This window comes from Asterias rubens, chromosome 7, assembly GCF_902459465.1.
Source record: "Asterias rubens chromosome 7, eAstRub1.3, whole genome shotgun sequence".
Lineage (NCBI taxonomy): Eukaryota > Metazoa > Echinodermata > Asteroidea > Forcipulatida > Asteriidae > Asterias > Asterias rubens.
This window is the reverse complement of record NC_047068.1, coordinates 3,080,457-3,100,524: the sequence shown is the minus strand read 5'-3', so window position 1 is coordinate 3,100,524 and position 20,068 is coordinate 3,080,457. Positions and strand designations below refer to the sequence as shown.

General features: G+C 37.8%; 1 protein-coding gene across 2 annotated transcripts in view; it reads right to left on the bottom strand.

Annotated features, from left to right (window-relative positions):
- Positions 1–4,812: 4,812 nt before the first annotated feature.
- Positions 4,813–20,068, bottom strand: part of LOC117292104 — a 37,698-nt gene continuing 22,442 nt past the window's right edge. For both annotated transcript variants that reach the window (XM_033774025.1, XM_033774026.1), the window contains 13 exons: positions 19,281–19,477; positions 17,803–17,870; positions 16,875–16,933; positions 15,410–15,466; positions 14,109–14,165; positions 13,412–13,594; positions 12,040–12,219; positions 10,031–10,160; positions 8,722–8,804; positions 7,497–7,570; positions 7,023–7,074; positions 5,947–6,125; positions 4,813–5,050 (listed from right to left, as the gene is read on the bottom strand). In XM_033774025.1, coding sequence (XP_033629916.1) covers positions 4,948–5,050; positions 5,947–6,125; positions 7,023–7,074; positions 7,497–7,570; positions 8,722–8,804; positions 10,031–10,160; positions 12,040–12,219; positions 13,412–13,594; positions 14,109–14,165; positions 15,410–15,466; positions 16,875–16,933; positions 17,803–17,870; positions 19,281–19,477 — 1,422 coding nt within the window. In that variant the 3' untranslated portion in view covers positions 4,813–4,947. The remainder of the gene's footprint in view (positions 5,051–5,946; positions 6,126–7,022; positions 7,075–7,496; positions 7,571–8,721; positions 8,805–10,030; positions 10,161–12,039; positions 12,220–13,411; positions 13,595–14,108; positions 14,166–15,409; positions 15,467–16,874; positions 16,934–17,802; positions 17,871–19,280; positions 19,478–20,068) is intronic.

Genomic DNA, 20,068 nt, shown 5'->3' with positions numbered 1-20,068 from the left:
CCAAACTCTTTTCAATATTATTATTGGTGTTTTTTTTGTGGGTGGGGGTGATGGCTGAAAACAAGGGAAATTTTGACTTTTTGCGTTGGGAGAATTGACAGTTTGCATGGTGCAGGGGCGAGAGTCATTACTAACGAAAAAGTATGAAACTTGGATACAAATTCAAAGGTATGTTGAAATGATTTCTACTATTTTGGTAACCCCTGGGGTTATAGATTCAAGGAGCTTATGGGAACGCTATTCAAATCACTAGAGAAGTAAACTAATGAGCAGGATTTCTTTAGTTTGGGAAAAAAAATTGTCTGATTTTCTTCACCAGGCAGACATAAAAAGTCTGAATTCGGCCAAAAGTATGAACAATCTCATCCCTGATGGTGGAGATACAATCAAGAAAGGTTTGCAGTGTGTAGCCATTCAGAATAATCAACCTTTACAATTTCTTCACGACATTATGAATTAATTATAATTCTGAATACCTAACAGCGTTCAGGTTCATTTTTGAATGGATATATTCATTCCTGGTAAGAAAGGAACTTTCTTTATATTAAAGGCAGTGACACTATTGTAATTGTCAAAGGCCAGTCTTCTCACTTGGTGTATCCCAACATAAGCATAAAATAACAAACCTGTGAAAACTGTGGTCACTATTGATTATTACTCACAATAATTATTAGCAAAAAAACTTACTTGGTAATGAGCAATGGGGAGCTGTTGATATAGTATAAAATATTGTGAGAAACGGCTCCCTCTGAAATAACTTTAGTTTTCGAGAAAGAAGTAATTTTCCACGAATTTGATTTCGATACCTCAGAATTCGATTTTTAGGTCCCGAAATCAAGCATCTGAAATCACACAACTTTGTGTGACAAGGGTGTTTTTTTCTTCCATTATTATCTCGCAACTTTGACGACCAATTGAGTTCAACTTTTCACAGGTTTGTTATTTTATGCATATGTTGAGACACACTAAGTGAAAAGCCTGGTCTTTGACAATTATCAATACTGTCCAGCGTCCTTTAAAAAAAAGCAGATGCTTTTAAATAGAGAGTATATAACGTCTGCAAAATGTGTTGTTTTAAAGATTATAAAAATTGCAGGCAACTTTTTGAATATGACATATTTATGGCATCACCAGTTCCTCAAAGCAGCAAGTTTTTCCAGCAGATTTATGAAATATATTTTTTAATTTATTCTATGTTTGAGCCGCTCTTTGGACACTGTAAGTGAAAAACCTGTGAAAATTTGAGTGATTACTCAAATTTTCACAGTTTGTTTTGTATGCATATGTTGAGATACACCAAGTGAGAAGACTGGTCTTTGACAATTACCAATAGTGTTCAGGGTCTTTAAATTTATTATTATTATTATTTATTTATTTTTACTTTTAATTTCTTTTTCGAGGGGGGGGGGGGGGGGGGGTTTGTTCTACAATTGTTTTAACAAGTCATTTCCCGACCATTATTTCTTTCATTTCGGGAAGATGTCTCGAACAATGAATAATAAACTCTTAAAACTTTGAGGATTCTTTCAAGCTGTGATTTCGTGGTACCTAAATGTTTTACTACTATCTCGTGTACACAAATTAACAAATGTACAGAAGAGATACCAAAGAAATACGACACAATAAAATCCTGATTCAAAACTCTGTTTTACTGCTTTCAAGACATGGTTCTGTAATAGATTGCATCGGGGATAAAGAATATTAATTTTGGTTGTTACCCATTCATCGATGTGTGTTAGCACTGTATACTCAGTACTTTCCCGAGTTCTGTGAAACAAATATCACAGGCATACTAACTCGGGTGGGATTCGAACCCACGACCCTTGCAATTCTAGAGCAGTGTCTTGGTTCATTTATATGTCTGTCTGTTTTATAAAAAAAAATACCCTAAAATACCCTAAGAAACAAAAATCATCTTGCAAAGTGTTGATGGGCTTCGCAGAAACTGTTAGAGGAAGATGATTAAAGATCAAATGTCAATTTCAAGATCAAAGCATGTAAGACGTTTCCTGCTTATATAGATGCCCTTGGTGGTTATATTCTATGGACCTTTATCAAAATGCGACCATCTTGATTTTCTCCTATTCAAATCAATGTAATCAAACCGAGGCTGTAAGGAGAAATAGTCTGGTTTCTTTGTTGTATCCTAAATGATACTAAATTGTGACCAAAATGTGATTTAATGAAATTTGCACAAAATTGCCGAAAGGTGTGTGAAAACAACAGGATTTAGATGAGTTTATTTTTCACAAACAAAAATAATAAACAAATGAAGATGAGTGAGAATAGACCTTCCCTCGCATTTTTGAAACTGGATTTGGATAAATACATCTCCATGATTCCACGGTTAATTTCCACAACAAATGGGACTCTTTTAAACTATTGGTTACAGGTTAACTTTGTATTTTGTATTTTATTTTGCTGTTTTGGATTGTCAGCGTGTTTGTTATTGTGAGGAGTTGTCTTCATTTTATTCACACTTAAAAGTGAGAATAAATAATTTCCTCCGTGGAAAAATAAATAAATAATAATAAAAATAAACAAATAAAATACAATAAAATGGTATTCTTTGCCATCTGTGTCTGAATAATAACAACGTTACATTCTTCAACTGGCTCTAGGATGAACCTTCTCCTATCACTACATCCAATATTCCTCTCTCTAGGAAACAAGCCTTGCGTGTCGGTGTAGAGTTACGGCACTGTCCTTAAGTGGTTTATGGTATGCCTGGCAAAGTCTTACAATATTTAGGCCCCAAGTGGAGCATTTAAAGGGACATTACGGAATCAGTAAGACAAAATCTTGTCTAAGATCACAGATATACATGCAAACTTACATAGTCTAATGATGATGATGGTAGAAAACATCCTTTGAAATATTTCTAACTGAAATGTGATGAGAAATAAATAAAACTCATTTCTTATTGGAGTTTATCTCAGTGTTGTTATTAATTATTTATTATTAATCGATGTCATACAAAATGTATAATAATTTTTTCACTATTTCTTGCCCGTGACCCAGATGGCCGATGGATCTAAAATTTCTACAGGTTTGTCAGCTTATGTATATTGGTGGATTACATAAAGTGGTAACACTGCCAGCAACTGTTTTCTTAGCAAAAAACCAACTCTGTATTATTCCTTTAACTAGGCCATATGTCACAATACTGCCCACGCCGGACTCATCATGCGGACTCATCATGCACGTAATACTGTCTGTATCAACAAGGGCACTCCATTCAGTGACATCTTTATGGACTGAGCTCTGCATAAGACATTAGACTATTTATTCTACATGAGACTCCCCAAGTGTGTGTGTTTTCACTTGGGGGATCTTGGCACACATTGACCTACTTCCATTCAACCCTAAAGGTTGAATGAATATGATGCCTGAAATTGACACTTTATTATGTTTCCAATGATATCATGGTGTCTATATTACTGAAACAAAAACCAAGCTTGTGTTCTTTTATTATTTTCTTCGCTAGAAATATTTCCTGACAATGAGTCAAATAGAATGTCATGGCCGACTGGTTTAGAGCAATGACTTCAAATTCTGGTGGTTAAGTCAGCAGAGTGTGGGTTCAAATCCCAGTCATGACACTTGTGTCCTTGAGCAAGATACTTTACTATAATTGCTTCTCTTCACCCAGGTGTATAAATGGGTACCTGCGAGGGTAGAAGTTGATATTATACGGTATAACCTGCATCGTGTAACCAAAGACAACATCCATATATCTCAGTCTTCAAATTAGTATGCAACTAGGTCCATGTAGGCAATCTCCATAATTGGCTGGTCCATTTTTGTGGTTTATATTTTTAGAAATCTTTTATGCTCTTTGGTTATTTCTGCCTCTTGTTTGCGGCTACTTTAATGTGTACAGCGCCTTGGGGTCCAGTCATGGATGTAAGGCGCTTTATGAGCATTATTTTATTACAAAAATAAAAACCTTCCAATTTCAACTTTTCACACTTAGGGCCATGTCACACGAGGCAATTTTTTTTTTTTTTTTTTAAATAATCCCAGGGCAGTTTACAAGCAACCAGTTCCAGGCAATCTCCAAGAAGAAAAGGGCAGTCACATCTGAATGTTCACCTATTCTTCTTGTGGAGCGTAAGACATCGTTTAAAAAGATTACCCGTGTGCTCCAAGTGGCCCTGTAGCATGCACTGCAAAAGTTGCCTCGTGTGACAAGGCTTTTATGTTACACTGTGTAAAAAACACTTGCAGAGTGGTCCTTTAGCACACAGCACAGATTGGCTGCCTTAGTCTTAGTCCCCCATTAAAATTGCTTAAAATTTCCTCTAGTTGTGTGCTATCACATTTGAGGCCTGTTTAATCAAAAGTAAACAGTACATGTGTGACTGTCTTGAATTGAATTAACAGTTCAAGAAGAAATGTATTGATAATTTTTAGAAAGTTGATAGTAACATCATCACTAAGTGCATCAAAAACCCAATCCTGTAGAATAATTCTTCAGACTGTACTTTTTCTCTTTTTTTTCTTTTTTTTTTTTCTTCAGCTGCGCCCCGCACCTGGAACTTTCTGCCACTTAATCTTAGATCTTGTCTTTGTACCACAACATACAAATCTCTTCGCAAAACTTATCTCATGTCACAGGTTTTTCAAGGACTAATTTTGTTGTGTCTGATTTTCTTTGTTTTATTTGTTTTGCTTGTTTTTGGTTTTGGTTTTTTGGTTTTTGGTTTTTGGTTTTTACTGTGCCTTGAACACCCAGCAGGGTGGATACGTGTGCATTACAAGTCTTATTAAGATAATATAATTATTATTATATAATTATTATTATGCACATCTTCAAATTTATTCAAATTCATGGCCCTTGCTTACCGCTGCATGCAGAACATACTCTCTCCATTTTCAACCAACAGTGCTGAAGTTCTTTGCTGCTTTTTCTTTTCTAGTTTTTTTTTCTTTGTGTGGATGGTTTCACTTGGAAGTGACTCTCAGCCTATCTGGGCTGCGTGTTATGCTTCTTGAGCCTTGAGAGGATCTTAAATCGTTCAAAATCTTCAAAGACTTGGAAGCTTCTCTGTATTAAAAAATAAAATGAAAATAAGTGATAATTTGTGAGGCTCATCATCATCGTCGTGACATTTGTGTCCCTGAGCAAGACACTGAACTATAATTGCTTCTCTCCACCCAGGGGTAAATGGGTACCTGTGAGGGCATAGATGGTTCTTGTGATTGATTTAGCCTAGTAGCGCATTGTTGCACAGGCTGCATACTCCCCACCAGGGAGCTGAGATGGTTTAAGGAGTGATTTAAGGCCCAGTGACCAGGGGTAATAATGTGAAGCGCTCTGGGACGACCTCCGGGTGTGAAAAGCACTTTATAAAAACAGGCTGTTATTATTATTTTTATTATTACTTGCAGCTGGGAAACTGAAATTTGAAGGATGTAGCTTCTGTGTGTTTGGGCTGTAGGCATTTAAGGGCCCCTTTGGCGGCCTTCAACTCTTTCAACATCAACCCATATTACATTTATTACATAACAAGAATGAAATATCAAATAGTTTTTAAAGATGCGATGTCAGATTTTTGGCCGATTTGACCCCAAAATTTTGATTTAAAATTCAATAGGTATTTTGAAGGGGGTCGAGAAAGTTACAAGTTTTCATTTTAGCCATTGCTCGAAAAAGTCCGCCAATTATTAGTAGCAGTGAAATAAAGTGCTCAAAATTAATATATCACGTGACCAATTCTTATGTGTTTTATAAGAAACATTTTTGTCATGGTTCCTGACCATTAAAAGTTAAACTTTTTTTTCGTTAGATACTCTTTGAAATACCATTCACTAAAAAAAATATATTTCTAATGTTTGGGGCCAAAACTCTGACATAGCATCTTTAATAAAAACATATAAACAAACAATAAGTTTGTGAAAAAAAGCACAAAACATAAATGAACATTCTAGCGTTGGTCTTACTTTGCCAGAGGTCCCTCTGATCTCTCTCTCTCCTTGAGTGCCCTCATGATCTTGATGTTAGTCAGGCCAAGTCCAGCGAAGGTCCTAATGACCTGCAGGCGGACGTAGTCGCACGGATCAAGATCCAACATCTCCAACAGCTCTCTGATTATCTTGTCTGACTTCATGCCGAGGACGCCCTGTTATTAGGTATGAGGGGAGAGAGAAGACAAGAAGCTCAAGAAAAAAGTTTTTTAATTTTGGTTTTTTACCCATACACCAGTGTGTGTTAGCACTGTATACTCGGTACTTTCCTGACTCCTGTGAATAAATATCACAGGCATGTTACTCGGGTGGGATTTGAACCCACGCCCCTTGCAATTCTAGAGCAGTGTCTTACCAACTAGACTACCGAGATTGCCCAGTAACTAGTGGCAGTTTGATTCCTATGTTGAACGAAATAAGAGATATACAAAAAGTTCTTGTCGGAAAATTGCTCTTGAACTCTACAGAGGTTGGGTTATTTTGAGAAAAGTGACCATTATATTTCATTTTTGCCTTTAAATTGCTAAATTTATTCATGATGGTTTATTTAAGGGGGTAGGAGAAAACAAAACATCTTAGGGGTGACATTTATGTGTGTCAATCTATTATTGCTCTGCAAGAAAAACCGTTTTAAAGACACTGGACACTATTGGTATTTGTCAAAGACCAGTCTTCTCACTTGGTGTATCTCATCAACATATTAATGCATAAAATAACAAACCTGTGAAAATTTGAACTCAATTGGTCCTTGAAGTTGCGAGATAATAATGGAAGAAAAAAACACCCTTGCACACGAAGTTGCGTGTTTCAGTAACTTGATTTCAAGGCCTCAAAATCTAATTCTGAGGTCTCAAAATCAAATTGGTGGAAGATTACTTCTTTCTCAAAAACTACATTACTTCAGAGGGAGCCGTTTCTCACAATGTTTTATACTATCAACAGCTCCCCATTACTCGTTACCAAGTAAGGTTTTATGCCAATAATTATTTTGAGCAACTACCAATAGTGTCCAGGGCCTTCAAGTAAAACAATAGTGAAGTCTGACTAATTACCACAGCTATGACTGCATGGGCTCTGTTGTCATCATCGTCATCTTCCAGCCTCCTAAAAGACAAAGACAAAAAACCAATAATGGTACTTTAAAAAAAGTGATGCAGGACAACAAGGAAGCCATTCATCCAACTACAAACTGTACAACAAGTTAAAATGAATATAAAAAGTATACATATAACATAGGCTGTCTATAAAATAAAACAACTGATTCAGGTACAGCTCGATGGACAAAAAGAAGGTAAGTAGCTCATGGGGCAGTGTGAGTTCTGGCACAAGCTCGCTCATGCAAGTTGAGACAAAAAAAAAAAAAAGACTTTGGTGGGCCCATGCAACATTATTCCATTCATCGCATCCACCAATAAAGCTATTTGCTGTCATGAAATAAATAGCAAATCGAAAGGTTTGTGTATGTTTGGAAAAAAACCCGAAACCAGAAAAAAATCTGAGAAATATCAAACACAACTTTGACTTACTTCTCTACCAGATTAGTGGCCAAGTCCCTCAATTCCAGAGCGGTTAATGTTGCAGCTATCTCATTGCGTACTTCCTGTGGAAACAGCAGCAGCATAAAAACTAATAGCATCAATAACATCAACAGAGTAAAGCATTTATTTATTGTTTGATTTATTTTGACCAAGTAGCCTTATCAGTTTTACAACTGCTACTCCTAATATTATTAGAGATAAGTATCCCTAAGATCGCAAACAGTACAAAGTGAAATCATCAATACGGAACAAAGTCCAAGAATAAAAATAGAGAGTCAAACTAAAAAGAGAGTCAAATGTATAAGAGCTAAGACTACTTTTAAACAAGATGAAATAAATAGTAACCATCAAAATGATTTTATTCAGTACACTTATTAAAACCGGACTCTAGAATTTTAAAATCATCAGTACCGTAGGCCTAGGGAAAAGATTGTACAAAGTAAAAGTATGAACAAATTGTTAAAGACAAGAAAATATAACTAAATAAGAAAATCCATAAATAGGAGCTAAGATTACTAACTAGAATAACAGAAGCCAGAACTGTTAAAACGGCAAGATTCAGGCAAACCAAAACACACATAAAAATTGGACTCTACATTTTAAAATCATCAGTACCGTAGGCAGAGGAAAAAGATTGTAGGATTTGAATTTTTGCATGGTGGAAACACGATAGGGAAAGGTTTCCGGTAACACCATGTAATGACTATCTCTAAATGAGTTAGGGTGGTTCTGAAAAGAACCGTTGGTTTCAACTCGACACTTCAATCAGTATGCTCTGTTCGCCTTCACGAGAAAGCTGGACTCTGATGCTGCATGCTGCTCAAGTAAAAGATTATACAAAGATTCCACAAAGTAAAAGTATGAACAAATTGTAAAAGACAAAAACAAAATGAATTTACACGGTATGGGATGAGCTTAAATAGTTTAAAAACAGAGATTTCAAATTTGCAAAGAGCGTTCACCTCAGCACCCATGTCAGAAAACAATCTGTAAGAAGGTATTGAGTAGATGTCTGTCCCATTGCACGTCATCTGGTCCGAGTAGTCAAGCACCGGACTCAATGGTGTGGAGTTGGAGTGTGGGTTTCAATCCCGGTTGTATGACAATCACGTTCTTGGGAAGGACACTTGACTCTAATTCCTCGTTAACACCCAACCATAGTAAATAACACCATATCTAAATAAACGAAGTAACCATCTCTATACCCCCTTACCTTGCTAGGATCATCATAAAGTCTCCTTTCTAGAATATTGAATACTTCTTCCACCTCTTCGTCCGTCTTCATGTGTTTACAACCTGTTGGTAAACAATTCAATACTGTTTTAGTATTCAAAAGGTTTACACCATAATTAATAGACAAGCTTTTTAAACGTAGCATTGCATCATGTGAATTAGAAGTGCTTCGGTCAAATTTGTAAAGGGAGGTGTGAGCTGAAGTTTGTGACACTAGGTTTATCATCCACTAGGAGCCTGGTAAGAGCATAATGCACTACCTTCTCGTTAAGTGCCTTGCTCAAGGGCACAAGTATCGTGCCTAGAATTCGAACCCACAATATTGTTCTCCGGGCTTGGGTCCAGTGAACTAGACCACTCGGCCTTGACACACCACTGTTTGTCATACTCAGTCTCAGTAGTAACACCTGTGTCCTTAAGCAAGACACTTAACCATTGCTTCGTCCTCCAGATGGGACGTAAAGCCGTTGGTCCCGTGTGTTGTGTAACACACGTAAAAGAACCCAGTGCACTTATCGAAAAGAGAAGGGGTTTACCCCGGTGTTCCTGGCTTGATTGGCAGCATACTGCCCCACAGCACCTTATAAACCATTACATGGTGCTATGTAAAAGGAGTAGGTCTCATACTTCAAACAGAGACCCAAATACCTTGCAGGAAATACTCTATGTTAAAGCGTCTTGAGCGTCACTGAGTGACGGATATGTAGGCTTTATCCGAAGGCACTATTCTTTATTCATAAATACCTAAGACAGTTTATCCATTCTGATTGGTCGAGAGGGCATCACGTGGAGGTGTCTAAACGGATGATCTAACACCAGTGAAAAGTGTTGAAACATGGGCGTGACACGCGAGTTTGCACCTGTGCTTATAAGACAGTTTCTTCATTCCTATTGGTCGAGAGCAACGGCTTGAACAGTTGTGCCACATCACGCGATACGCGCGATGCGCACAACAATCTCTTTTTACAGAGTTGTTTATTCGTCCGCCTTACCATTTCATAGCTGGAGGGGTGTTGTGTTGAAAGAAATCATTGAAAACTTTTTGCATTTATTTTACTTTTTGACCAAAAAGTGTTGATGTTTTTTGACCGAAAAGGTATTTATGAATGAGAATCAAAGTGTGTTGAATCGGTTTTCAACTGATGGTTTAAACTCTACTTTTTACCTCTACTTTGTCTCGGTAAAATTATCAAGAACCAGGCCTCGGCGGGTTTAAACCACTAGTTGAAAACCTCTTCACCACACATTGATTCCCCTATTATTATTACACTCTGCCTGTTGGTACCCACCTATAATGACCAGGAGTTTAGCTGAAGACACCCTGTGCTTCCATAGCTTGGAGTACTGCATTTGATGCAGCACCATCTTAGTCACTTCTTGATCACGGGCATTCATCTGCCGCACTAAAATCTCCAACGACTGCAATCATCAAAAAAGACAAGTTAAAAACTGACTTTGCATTTTTTCATTAAGCTCATTTCAGTTCAAATGAACTATTATTTCATACTTTTCTTTTCAAAATAATATATACTACAAATGTTCACATAGATAAGACGAAATAATAAGTAAATGGACAGGAAATATTTAAACTATGTAGGCCTACATTAAATAGATAAGGTGTCTGTCAGATTAAACCAAGGCTTGTAGAAGACAGCCCAGACAGACAAACTACAATAATATGGATAATAAATTATTTAATTTAGTCAACTAAAACACTTTTCATCCATCCATTCATTAACTCATTTATCAACAGCTATGCTGCTTTAATATTTGCCATCTCCCTAATACAATAAACACAGACATGATATTTGGTCATTGGAAATAACAAGTAGGAACATTTTATCAAGTACAAGGGCTATGTTCACATGGTGTAGGCTTTAAGAGACTTTTTAGGTCTTATGAATAACAACTTCGCTGATTTTTCCCAAGGGCAAAAAAATGAGATCAGACAAAAAGAAGGAAGAATATTATGCCTGTAAACAATAAAAACCACTGAGGCTCAATAGACCTTATGCATTGATGTCATCCAGCCGCCATCTTAGAGGTAAAACGGTGACAAAACAATCGAAATGTACAGATTTGTAAGCGCAGCGCAGTCCTTTTGACCCTTAGTTGAGGGCGCCCAACTGAAATGACGTCATGTGCATAAGGTCTACATACAAATAAAGGAACTGGCCTATTTCCTTTTGGGCTCATTTGAACTCAAATTCTCTGTGTTATTTTGAGTAATTACCAATAGTGTCCACTGCCTTTAAAGGAAGGAAAAACAAGACAGCTTACCATGATACAAAAGGTTGATGCTAATTTTAAAATGAACAACACTAACCCTTAATTACAATCCAAACAATCAATATATTAATGGTCTGAAATATTCCTGGGACAACTCCTCTTTCTGCCCCAGGAACCTAAAAACAAAAATAATAGCAACAATAATGTTATTAATAATACGCAAATTCCAACCTTGGCTGTTAAAGGAACACGTTGCCTTGGATCGGTCGAGTTGGTCTTTGAAAAGCATTTGTAACCGTCTGTTATAAAATGCATATGGTTAGAAAGGTGTTTTAAAAGTAGAATACTGAGATACACACATTTTCCTTTTACTTTGCACGGTCGGCCATTTATTGGAGTCAAAAATTTTACTCCCATAAATGGCCGACCGTGTTTGTCAACGAGGTAAAAGGAAAACCACGCAATTTCGAGTGCTACTTGTGTGGATCACTATATTCTACTTTTAAAATATCTTTCTAATCATATGCATTTTATAACAAACGGTTACAGACGCTTTTCTAAAACCAAGTCGACCGATCCAAGGCAACGTGTTCCTTTAATACAGGTATGACAATGTATGAAAATACATGAAACAACTGCAAGATATAGAACATGTGACATGATTGCAAAAGAGCCAGCAAGCATGGACTCCCAGCAGGCAAGATTTGTAGACAGCCTATCGGAAGAAAACATAACATTTTATATTTTTGGAGGTTGCATTGTCAAATTCTGATCAACTTTTGATATGATGAAAGGGGGCACATCTCAAAACTTGAATTTATGTGGAAATTATGACGCAAAATGTTAACTTTCCCATATGACCAGTGCAGTATCTTGCCTGCCAGACTAGCCAAAGAATGTACAAGGCCACACTTATTGTAAACAAAGTTCACATGGTCTAAAGCAATAAAATCACAGTAATTTCTAAGAAATAAACTCGCTATGCAAGGATGTGTCTCATATGTCCAAACTGTACAAACATTCTAAATGGATCAGTTCGGTGTGAGAATAAAAACCAATTCTAACCCACCCTTGATATGACGTTGCTATCCTTGCTGGTCAGGCTTCCTTTCAGCTTCTTCTTGGCCCCCGGGTCGGCCACACCGAGGCATCCCAGACACACAGCGCAATCAAAACCAAGATCACCGGAGTCCTTGGACGCACAGGTGTCTCTCAAGAGTGAAAGCAGCTTCTTGGTAAACGGACTTGCCTGTGGTAGAATTTGTATTATTAGTTCCATTTTGTATTTATAACCGAAACCAACAGCGATGAACCGCCAGTTACAGGAAAGGGAAAAAATTAAACTAATAAATGCATCTTTAACTTTACCATTTCAAAATTTACCCAGTCAGTTTCCCTTGTGGTTTATATTGATATCTCAAACAAAAAGTCGCATCCCCTTAAGGTGATCCCCTAGCTGCCGCTTCCCAGGTTATATCGTAATTTGGGTGTGATCCCTGGCTAAACGGCAGTTAACGGTTGTATGGCCTCTGACTGGCACCCCCGAACAAAGATATTGACAAAATAGGGACACCGCCAATATAGGGCTAGATAGCTCAGTTGGTAGAGCGCAGGCACGTTAATCCGGAGGTCGTTGGTTCGAATCCCACTCTAGTCAATTCTTTGTTCAACCCCAAAAATCATATAAAAAAATAAATTCATCAATGCTAAACAGATTTGCAATAAGAAAAAGAGAAATGAATCAACTAATAAATAAACAAATTGCAATTCAATAGACTTCCAACTCCCATGCACACTGCACAGGAAACTTATTGCCAATGTCAACAAATAGAATTGCGAACACCTTAATATGTATAAACCCCCTAGACTAATGGAAGACTTTGGAACGCTTGGTGGCAGCAGACTTACACGGTAAATATACTTTCCATTGTTTACAGAGTTCTGAGCATGCGCAAATTACTGAAAACAATGGATTGACCTGGGTCCAACTTAATGGCTCTGCTTACCGTAAGCACAGAAACGGCGCTTACGGAAGCAGGGAATTCTGTGCTAACGGCAAGCCTATTTTATGGGTTAGCGGCAAACTTTTGCTTCTGCGCATGCGTACTCCACGTTACTAGGGATTCTACGCTTACAAGGCAAGCACAGAAATTCGGCGCTTGCACGTAAGCAGGGGAATCATGATTGTAAGCGCAGAATTCGGAGGTGCCATGAAATTGGGACCTGGTAAGTCTGCTGCAACCTGTGTTTTGCAAAAACTCTAAACTGGGTATTTTCGTAACTGGAATTTACCAGGCTTCCATTGTTTCCCTGAGCCTGACCCATCAAAACCCTGCATTTCGCAAAGACCCATAACTGGGTATTTTTGAAATAGTGCACTGAAAGGTTTAACGCTAATAAGCCAAGATCTGAACACGAAAAACTGTTTTTATTCCCCTTACCTTGTTTGCCAATTTGATGTTCCTGGAGTTAATCAACGTCTTGACAAGATCCGAGCGAACCTGGTAGTTTCCATCCTCGAAATGCTCCACGATGACCTTGAGTGAGTGGTCACTCCAGAATCCCAACGTCACCAGAGACTTTGCCGACTCGTATCGGACCCTATCATCAGAATCATTCTGAACCTTTTCAAGAAAGGGTCAAATTGTTACTCTAAACTTTCCAGGAAGGTACAACTTTATTTTTGAAGAATAATTATTCAAAACTTGGCCCAATTTCATGGCTCCGCTTCGTAAGCAAAGAATCACTGATTACAGTAGAAGCAGAGTATTCTGCGCTTATGTCAAGCTTATTTCACGGGTTAGCATGGAATTTTTGCTGGTGAACATGCAGTCTCCAGGGTTACTAAATATTTTGCAGCCTACCATACTTGAGCGGGCACATAGGCTGGATTGGCTAGAAGCCAAGTGAAAATGTGCCAAAATCTGCCACATTTTTTAACGAACTAAATCCAGGAGTTTATGAGTGACAAAGTCATTTAGGTAAAAATTGGCACGACGAAAACATTCACCCCTGAGAACAAGGTTGAGTGAACTGATATCACATATTTATCAAACTAAATAATGATACATGCAAAAAAAAGTTAATGGCCTGATGTTTCGATCCTAGCAGAGTCTTTTTCAAAGGTCTTACACTTACCACTTTGGTCAGTGCTGCTAAGATGTCTCTATCACTGCAGTCCAAAGCCCCAAGATGCTGTAATTCAACAAAAGAAATCACTTTAAAAAGTTGTTCATGTTTGTTACTGCATTATAGTCAATTCGCAGCAATGTTGACAACACTTTCACTTCAATATGTTTAGTAAGTTATCAACCTCGTTCCGAGGGGTGATCGATCTCACCGCGCCATTTTTTCCCAGCATGCCCAGCAATTGGCCTATTTAAATGTGTTATATGCTAGCACATTTAAATGAGCCATTAATGAGCGTACATATTCATTATTCAATATTTTCTACGCGCGCACGCATGTCTTTCGTCTTAAAGAATGTTTTTGTTTTTGTTTTAAAAAAAAAACTGTTTGTGTCATAAAAAACGCGGGCGTGCACGCAAACTTAAAACTACGCGCACGAACTTGACATCTAATACATAACCAATTTCCTGAGCCAATCAGCGTTGTTTCCCAGTACATCCCTCCCAGGGGTTAGTGACGAGAGGTATCGATACGGTGTGCTGCCTGTGTTAGCGAGGCTGGTAAGTTATGCACAGGATTACGATGGAGTAGGGCGCCCTCATGCGAAGTTAACTATTTTTCAGTTGTTTTTGTTGAACTGTATTTATGAATTTTTAAATGGAAGTTTTAATGCTGGGCACCTTTTAACTGAAAAGTTTTCCCCAGGGTAAATAAGAAATAAATAATTAAATAAATAAAAGAGGTTGCTGATTGGTCCATCTAGTTCAGTTCTATTGTTTCATCCGTACTTTACTTGGTTTATTTTATTGGTTTATTAAAAACATTTCAAAAGTCACAGCAAGAGGCGGAATTGAATTTGAATTGAATTTGAATAAAAGATGACAACAGGATGATGGCAAAACCCAAAAAGTCTATTCAAAAAAGCACTTTTAAGCACAATGCCCCAGAAAAAAGGGGGTAACATGCCCCCTGGTGGCAACGTGCCCCTGGTGGCAACGTGCCCCTGGTGGCAACGTGCCCCTGGTGGCAACGTGCCCCTGGTGGCAACGTGCCCCTGGTGGCAACGTGCCCCTGGTGGCAACGTGCCCCTGGTGGCAACGTGCCCCTGGTGGCAACGTGCCCCTGGTGGCAACGTGCCCCTGGTGGCAACGTGCCCCTGGTGGCAACGTGCCCCTGGTGGCAATTGATTTGAGTCAATAACCCAATATCTGTTTTAGTGATGCCCTCACTTTGAAGTTGCCGTCTGGCCATGCAATATCTCATTACAAAAATAAAAAAGTAAAACAAAAAAATATAGAGAGAATTATTACCCTGGCTGCATCCCGGCGCTCATCAACTCTCTCCGACGTCAGCTTGGTCATAATTTCCTTCAGAGACAAACACACAAATCTTGTTAGCTTTCAACGTAAAGTTAAGGGCAGTGGACACTATTGGTAATTACTCAAAATAATTATTAGCATAAAACCTTACTTGGTAACAAGTAATGGGGAGAATTTGATTTCGAGACCTCAGATTTAGAACCTGAGGTCTCACAATCAACCATCTAAACGCACACAACTTCGTGTGACAATGTCGTTTTTTCTTTTATTATTATCTCGCAAGTTCAATGACCGATTGAGCTCAAATTTTCACAGGTTTGTTATTTTATGCATTATGTTGAGAAACACCAACTGTGAAGGCTAGTCTTTGACAATTACCAATAGTGTCCACTGCCTTTAAACCAACACAACAATAATTAATAATAATAATAATAATAATAATAATAATAATAATAATGAGCCATTCTTGTATAGCGCATATCACAATCACAGAGAAATCTCTATGTGGATTGAGATGAAAACAAAAAGAGAAGTAAAAGTTAATAAGTAATTAACCTGAAGACGAGCAGAGTATACTGTTTGAAACGTCGAGACCAAACCGGCTCTTCTCAGAGCCAACACTCGCCCAAAAGAGATTTACACATGGTTGTACCGGGAAGTTTACTAAGGGAATCAATGTAAGCTATGAAATGGTAAGACCCAGTCAAGGCCCTCGGATAAACAACTCCTTATAAGGAGAATGCTGTGCGCATCGTGCGTATCGCGTGATGTGGCACAACTGTCCCGACCGTTGCTCTCGACCAATAGGAATGAGGAAACTGTCTTATAAGCACAGGTGCAAGCTCGCGTGTCACGCCCATGTTTCAACACTTTTTACTGGTGTTACATGTATATCATCCAATCAAACACCCCCACGTGATGCCCTCTTGACCAATCAGAATTAATAAACTGTCTAAGGTATTTATGAATACTTATTTATAGCCTCCTCCTAATCATTAACCACCTTGGGTCGGTAGTCTGAACAAATTTCAATTCAAATGAAAGAGTCGGGTCTATGATGAAAATTTATGTGTCTAAACTGCAATGAATAACCTTCATCTAGATTTTTATTATTATTTTCATGTTGAACACATCAATGAAAAAATATTTTGTATTCTCGAATCAGTGCACTGAACACCAAAATCTGAAGTAACATAGTTTTTGAGAAAGAGGTAATTTCTCACTCAAATAATAAAAGACTCCAGCTGAAGTCTTTTATTATGCATCTAAAAACACACAAAGTAATGCATGGGTGTTTCTTCTTTCATTATTCTCAGACCAATTGAGTCCAAATTTTCACAGGTTTGTTATTTATGCATGTGTTGAGATACACCAAGTGAGAAGACTGGTCTTTGACAACTACATGTACCAATAGTGTCCAATGCCCTTAAGTAAAAGCCCCATAATCAATACATACTGTTATCCTTTTCCACTTCAGACCATCTTTGTCCAGTTTGACCGTGCTGCCTTTCCTCACTGAAAACAAAGTAAAACAGGAAAAATATTAACAAGTATGATATCATTTCTATTCAAATTGAAGGAAGCTCTACTTAGAAGTTAAGGGGAGAAGACATTTGTTGTTGTTGTGCAGACCCTCTTGTAAAAGGAGTTATTATTAATATGCCTTTTGATAACTTTATATCTTTCTGGTAATAATAATAATAATAATAATTTGGGGGGCTAATCATCCTTTCTCGCAGCTAGAGCTGAATTGCGAAGGACGCGGCTACAACGTGTTCGAGAAGCAGGCATGCAAGGGCGCATTCAGCTGCCAGCTACATCAACCCATTATGACCACGGCGCACAGCCAAGATCGAAAGTGTTTGATTTTTTCCTGAGGGGGGAAAACCGTATAGTCTGGAAAACCCTCCTGGCACAGCAGAGAACCAAAGTACAACTCAACTCACATATGGCCCCGACCGGGAATCGAACCGAGGTCACCTTGGTGAGAGGCGAGCGCTTTACGCGCAAACCAACCGTGCCACCACAAATGAAATCAAGGGACCCTCAAAAGCAATTAGTACTGTGAGGGTGGGGGGGTTTAAATTTATTTATTTATTTAGTTCCTTTATTTACCCAGGGCGAGCCAAATCAGTAAAAAAAAAAGGTTTCCATTTGGGCCCTGCGAACAAACTAACATGTTAAAAGTAAACATAAAGTCACATCATAAAATTACGATATAAAAACTACGTAAAAAATTTAAGAATGTTACGGAAAATTAAAAATGACAGCCTCAATTCCCACTTCCAGGCAACTGCGAATAAATCCAGCACAAACTAAAGGTGACTCCCCCAGAGAGTCTATTCGGAGATGTTATTTGATCCTTAGAAGGTTGACAAACTTACTGGTGTTGACGTGTGCCACTATGCCTGCAACAGTGACTGCCGGATTACTAAACATCTTCCATCGCCTGCTGTGGAAGACAACACACTTATAATAATAAAACATCAATAAACAATCAGATTAAAGGAACACGTTGCCTTGGATCAGTCTAGTTGGTCTTTAAAAAGCGTTTGAAACCGTTTGTTATGAAATGCAAATGGTTAGATGAATAATTTAAAAGTGGAATATAATGATCCAAACATTAATATGCCTCGAAATTGCAGGGTTTCCTTTTACGCCGCAAGGAAACACGGTCGGCCACTTTGTGGAATCCTAAAATGGCCGAGCGAGTTAGTTTGCGTCGTAAACAAAAAAACATGCCATTCCGAGTGATACTTGTGTGGATTATAATATTCTACTTTTAAAATATCTTTTTAACCATAATTATGCATTTCATAATCAAATGATTTCAAATGCTTTTCAAAGACCAACTCTTCCGATTCAAGGCAACATGTTCCTTTTTAATGCAAACTATAAGACTGGTAATCGTTTCAAAAAATAAAATGATTAGCTCCAGGGACCATCTTCATAGAGCAACTTAAGCAGAAAATATTGCTTAACAATTTTCTGCTAAACAAAAATGAACAGGATACCTATTACAAATTTTTACATGGCTGGTAACCAAATTCTGGTAAGCATAATTCTGTTGTGATTAGCAATTTTTTGTGCTTCCGCAGCTCTATGAAATTGGGCCCAAATCAGCCAAGACTGGTACCCTTGTTCCACACATTGTATTGCAAATTATGTCTGCAACTCTTATACCAATGAAAAAGCTTGCCCAAACCATATGACATGGGCACACCGCATGTTTGGACAGAAGCTTCATCCACACTGCCGTCCCGCTATGGAACAGTCTTCCTGTCTCTGTTGTTGGCAACATTACTGAGGAAGGGATTCAGTCATTTAAATGCCGTGTGCATGGACACCTCCTTCTTACATTAATTCAGTGTTTCCTTGGTACCATATAACTTTGTTTTTCTGTTATTCTTTTCTGGTAAATCTGAGCTGCAGTGAACCATTTGATTAGCCCATCAGAGTTCTTCTTTTAAGATCCTTCAGTCTGATTCAAATTTCATTCTGTTCATTGACCATGTCAATGTCTGTTGGGCTATTGTTCACATTTGCTCCTTGAACTTTGATTGGCTGTTATTTTCCCGCTTCTTTCTGGATCCTTTCCTTAATCCCTTTCCCCCTCTCTTTTTCCATAAATGGATATGTATTTGTTTGTACTTGTTTTATGCCTCTGAAGAAGGTCCGGATTGGATCGAAAGCTAAGGCCATCTACCCTATTCATTATATAATTAAAAAAATATATAAAAACAATAAATAAATAAAATGTAGTCTGATTAATTCAAAATCAGCATTCCCTTGTGATCAAGCTTGCAAAGGGCTTATTTACACTAACAACATTTGAGAAAAGATGATAATTTTTTGGCTTTACGTTGGTGCGTCTTTCTGTTGCCTAGCTGCTGCCGACATTGTCAGGCTCTTCCGTTTCTTATCTTTGCTCTTGTAAACAAGAAGGTTTGTTTCCTTGGCAACATTCATCTGGTTGACCAATCGTAACGTTGGGCTCATTGCATCTTGAGCTGTTTCGTTCCAATCGCTGGATATTCGAGGGAACTTCTTGGACGGGTTCTTGGGAAAAAAAAAACAGTAAAATCTGTTAAGATTTGAGGAGTGAATTGTAAACTTAAATCATGGCAAATAAATATGTCTAGGTGGTTAAAAGTAAAAAGAAACAAAATCATGAGGCACTTATTAAAGACACTGTACATTATTGGTAAATGTCAAAGACTAGTCTTCTCACTTGATTTATCTCAACATATGCATAAAATAACAAACCTGTGAAAATTTGAGCTCAATCGGTCGTCGAAGTTGCGAGATAATAATGAAAGAAAAAACACCCTTGTCGCACGAAGTTGTGTGCTTTCAGATGCTTGATTGATTTTGGGACCTCAAATTCTAAATCTGAGGTCTCGAAATCAAATCATGGAAAATTACTTCTTTTCTTGAAAACTACGTCACTTCAGAGAGAGCTGTTTCTCACAATATTTTATACTATCAACCTCTCCCAATTACTCGTAATCAAGAAATGTTTTGATGATAATAATTATTTTGAGTAATTACCAATAGTGATAATTGCCTTTAATGTTACAGAATGCACAATTTCTAGTCACAAGTTATTCAACCTGTAACTGCCGTATGGGGGGGATCACACAGTTTATG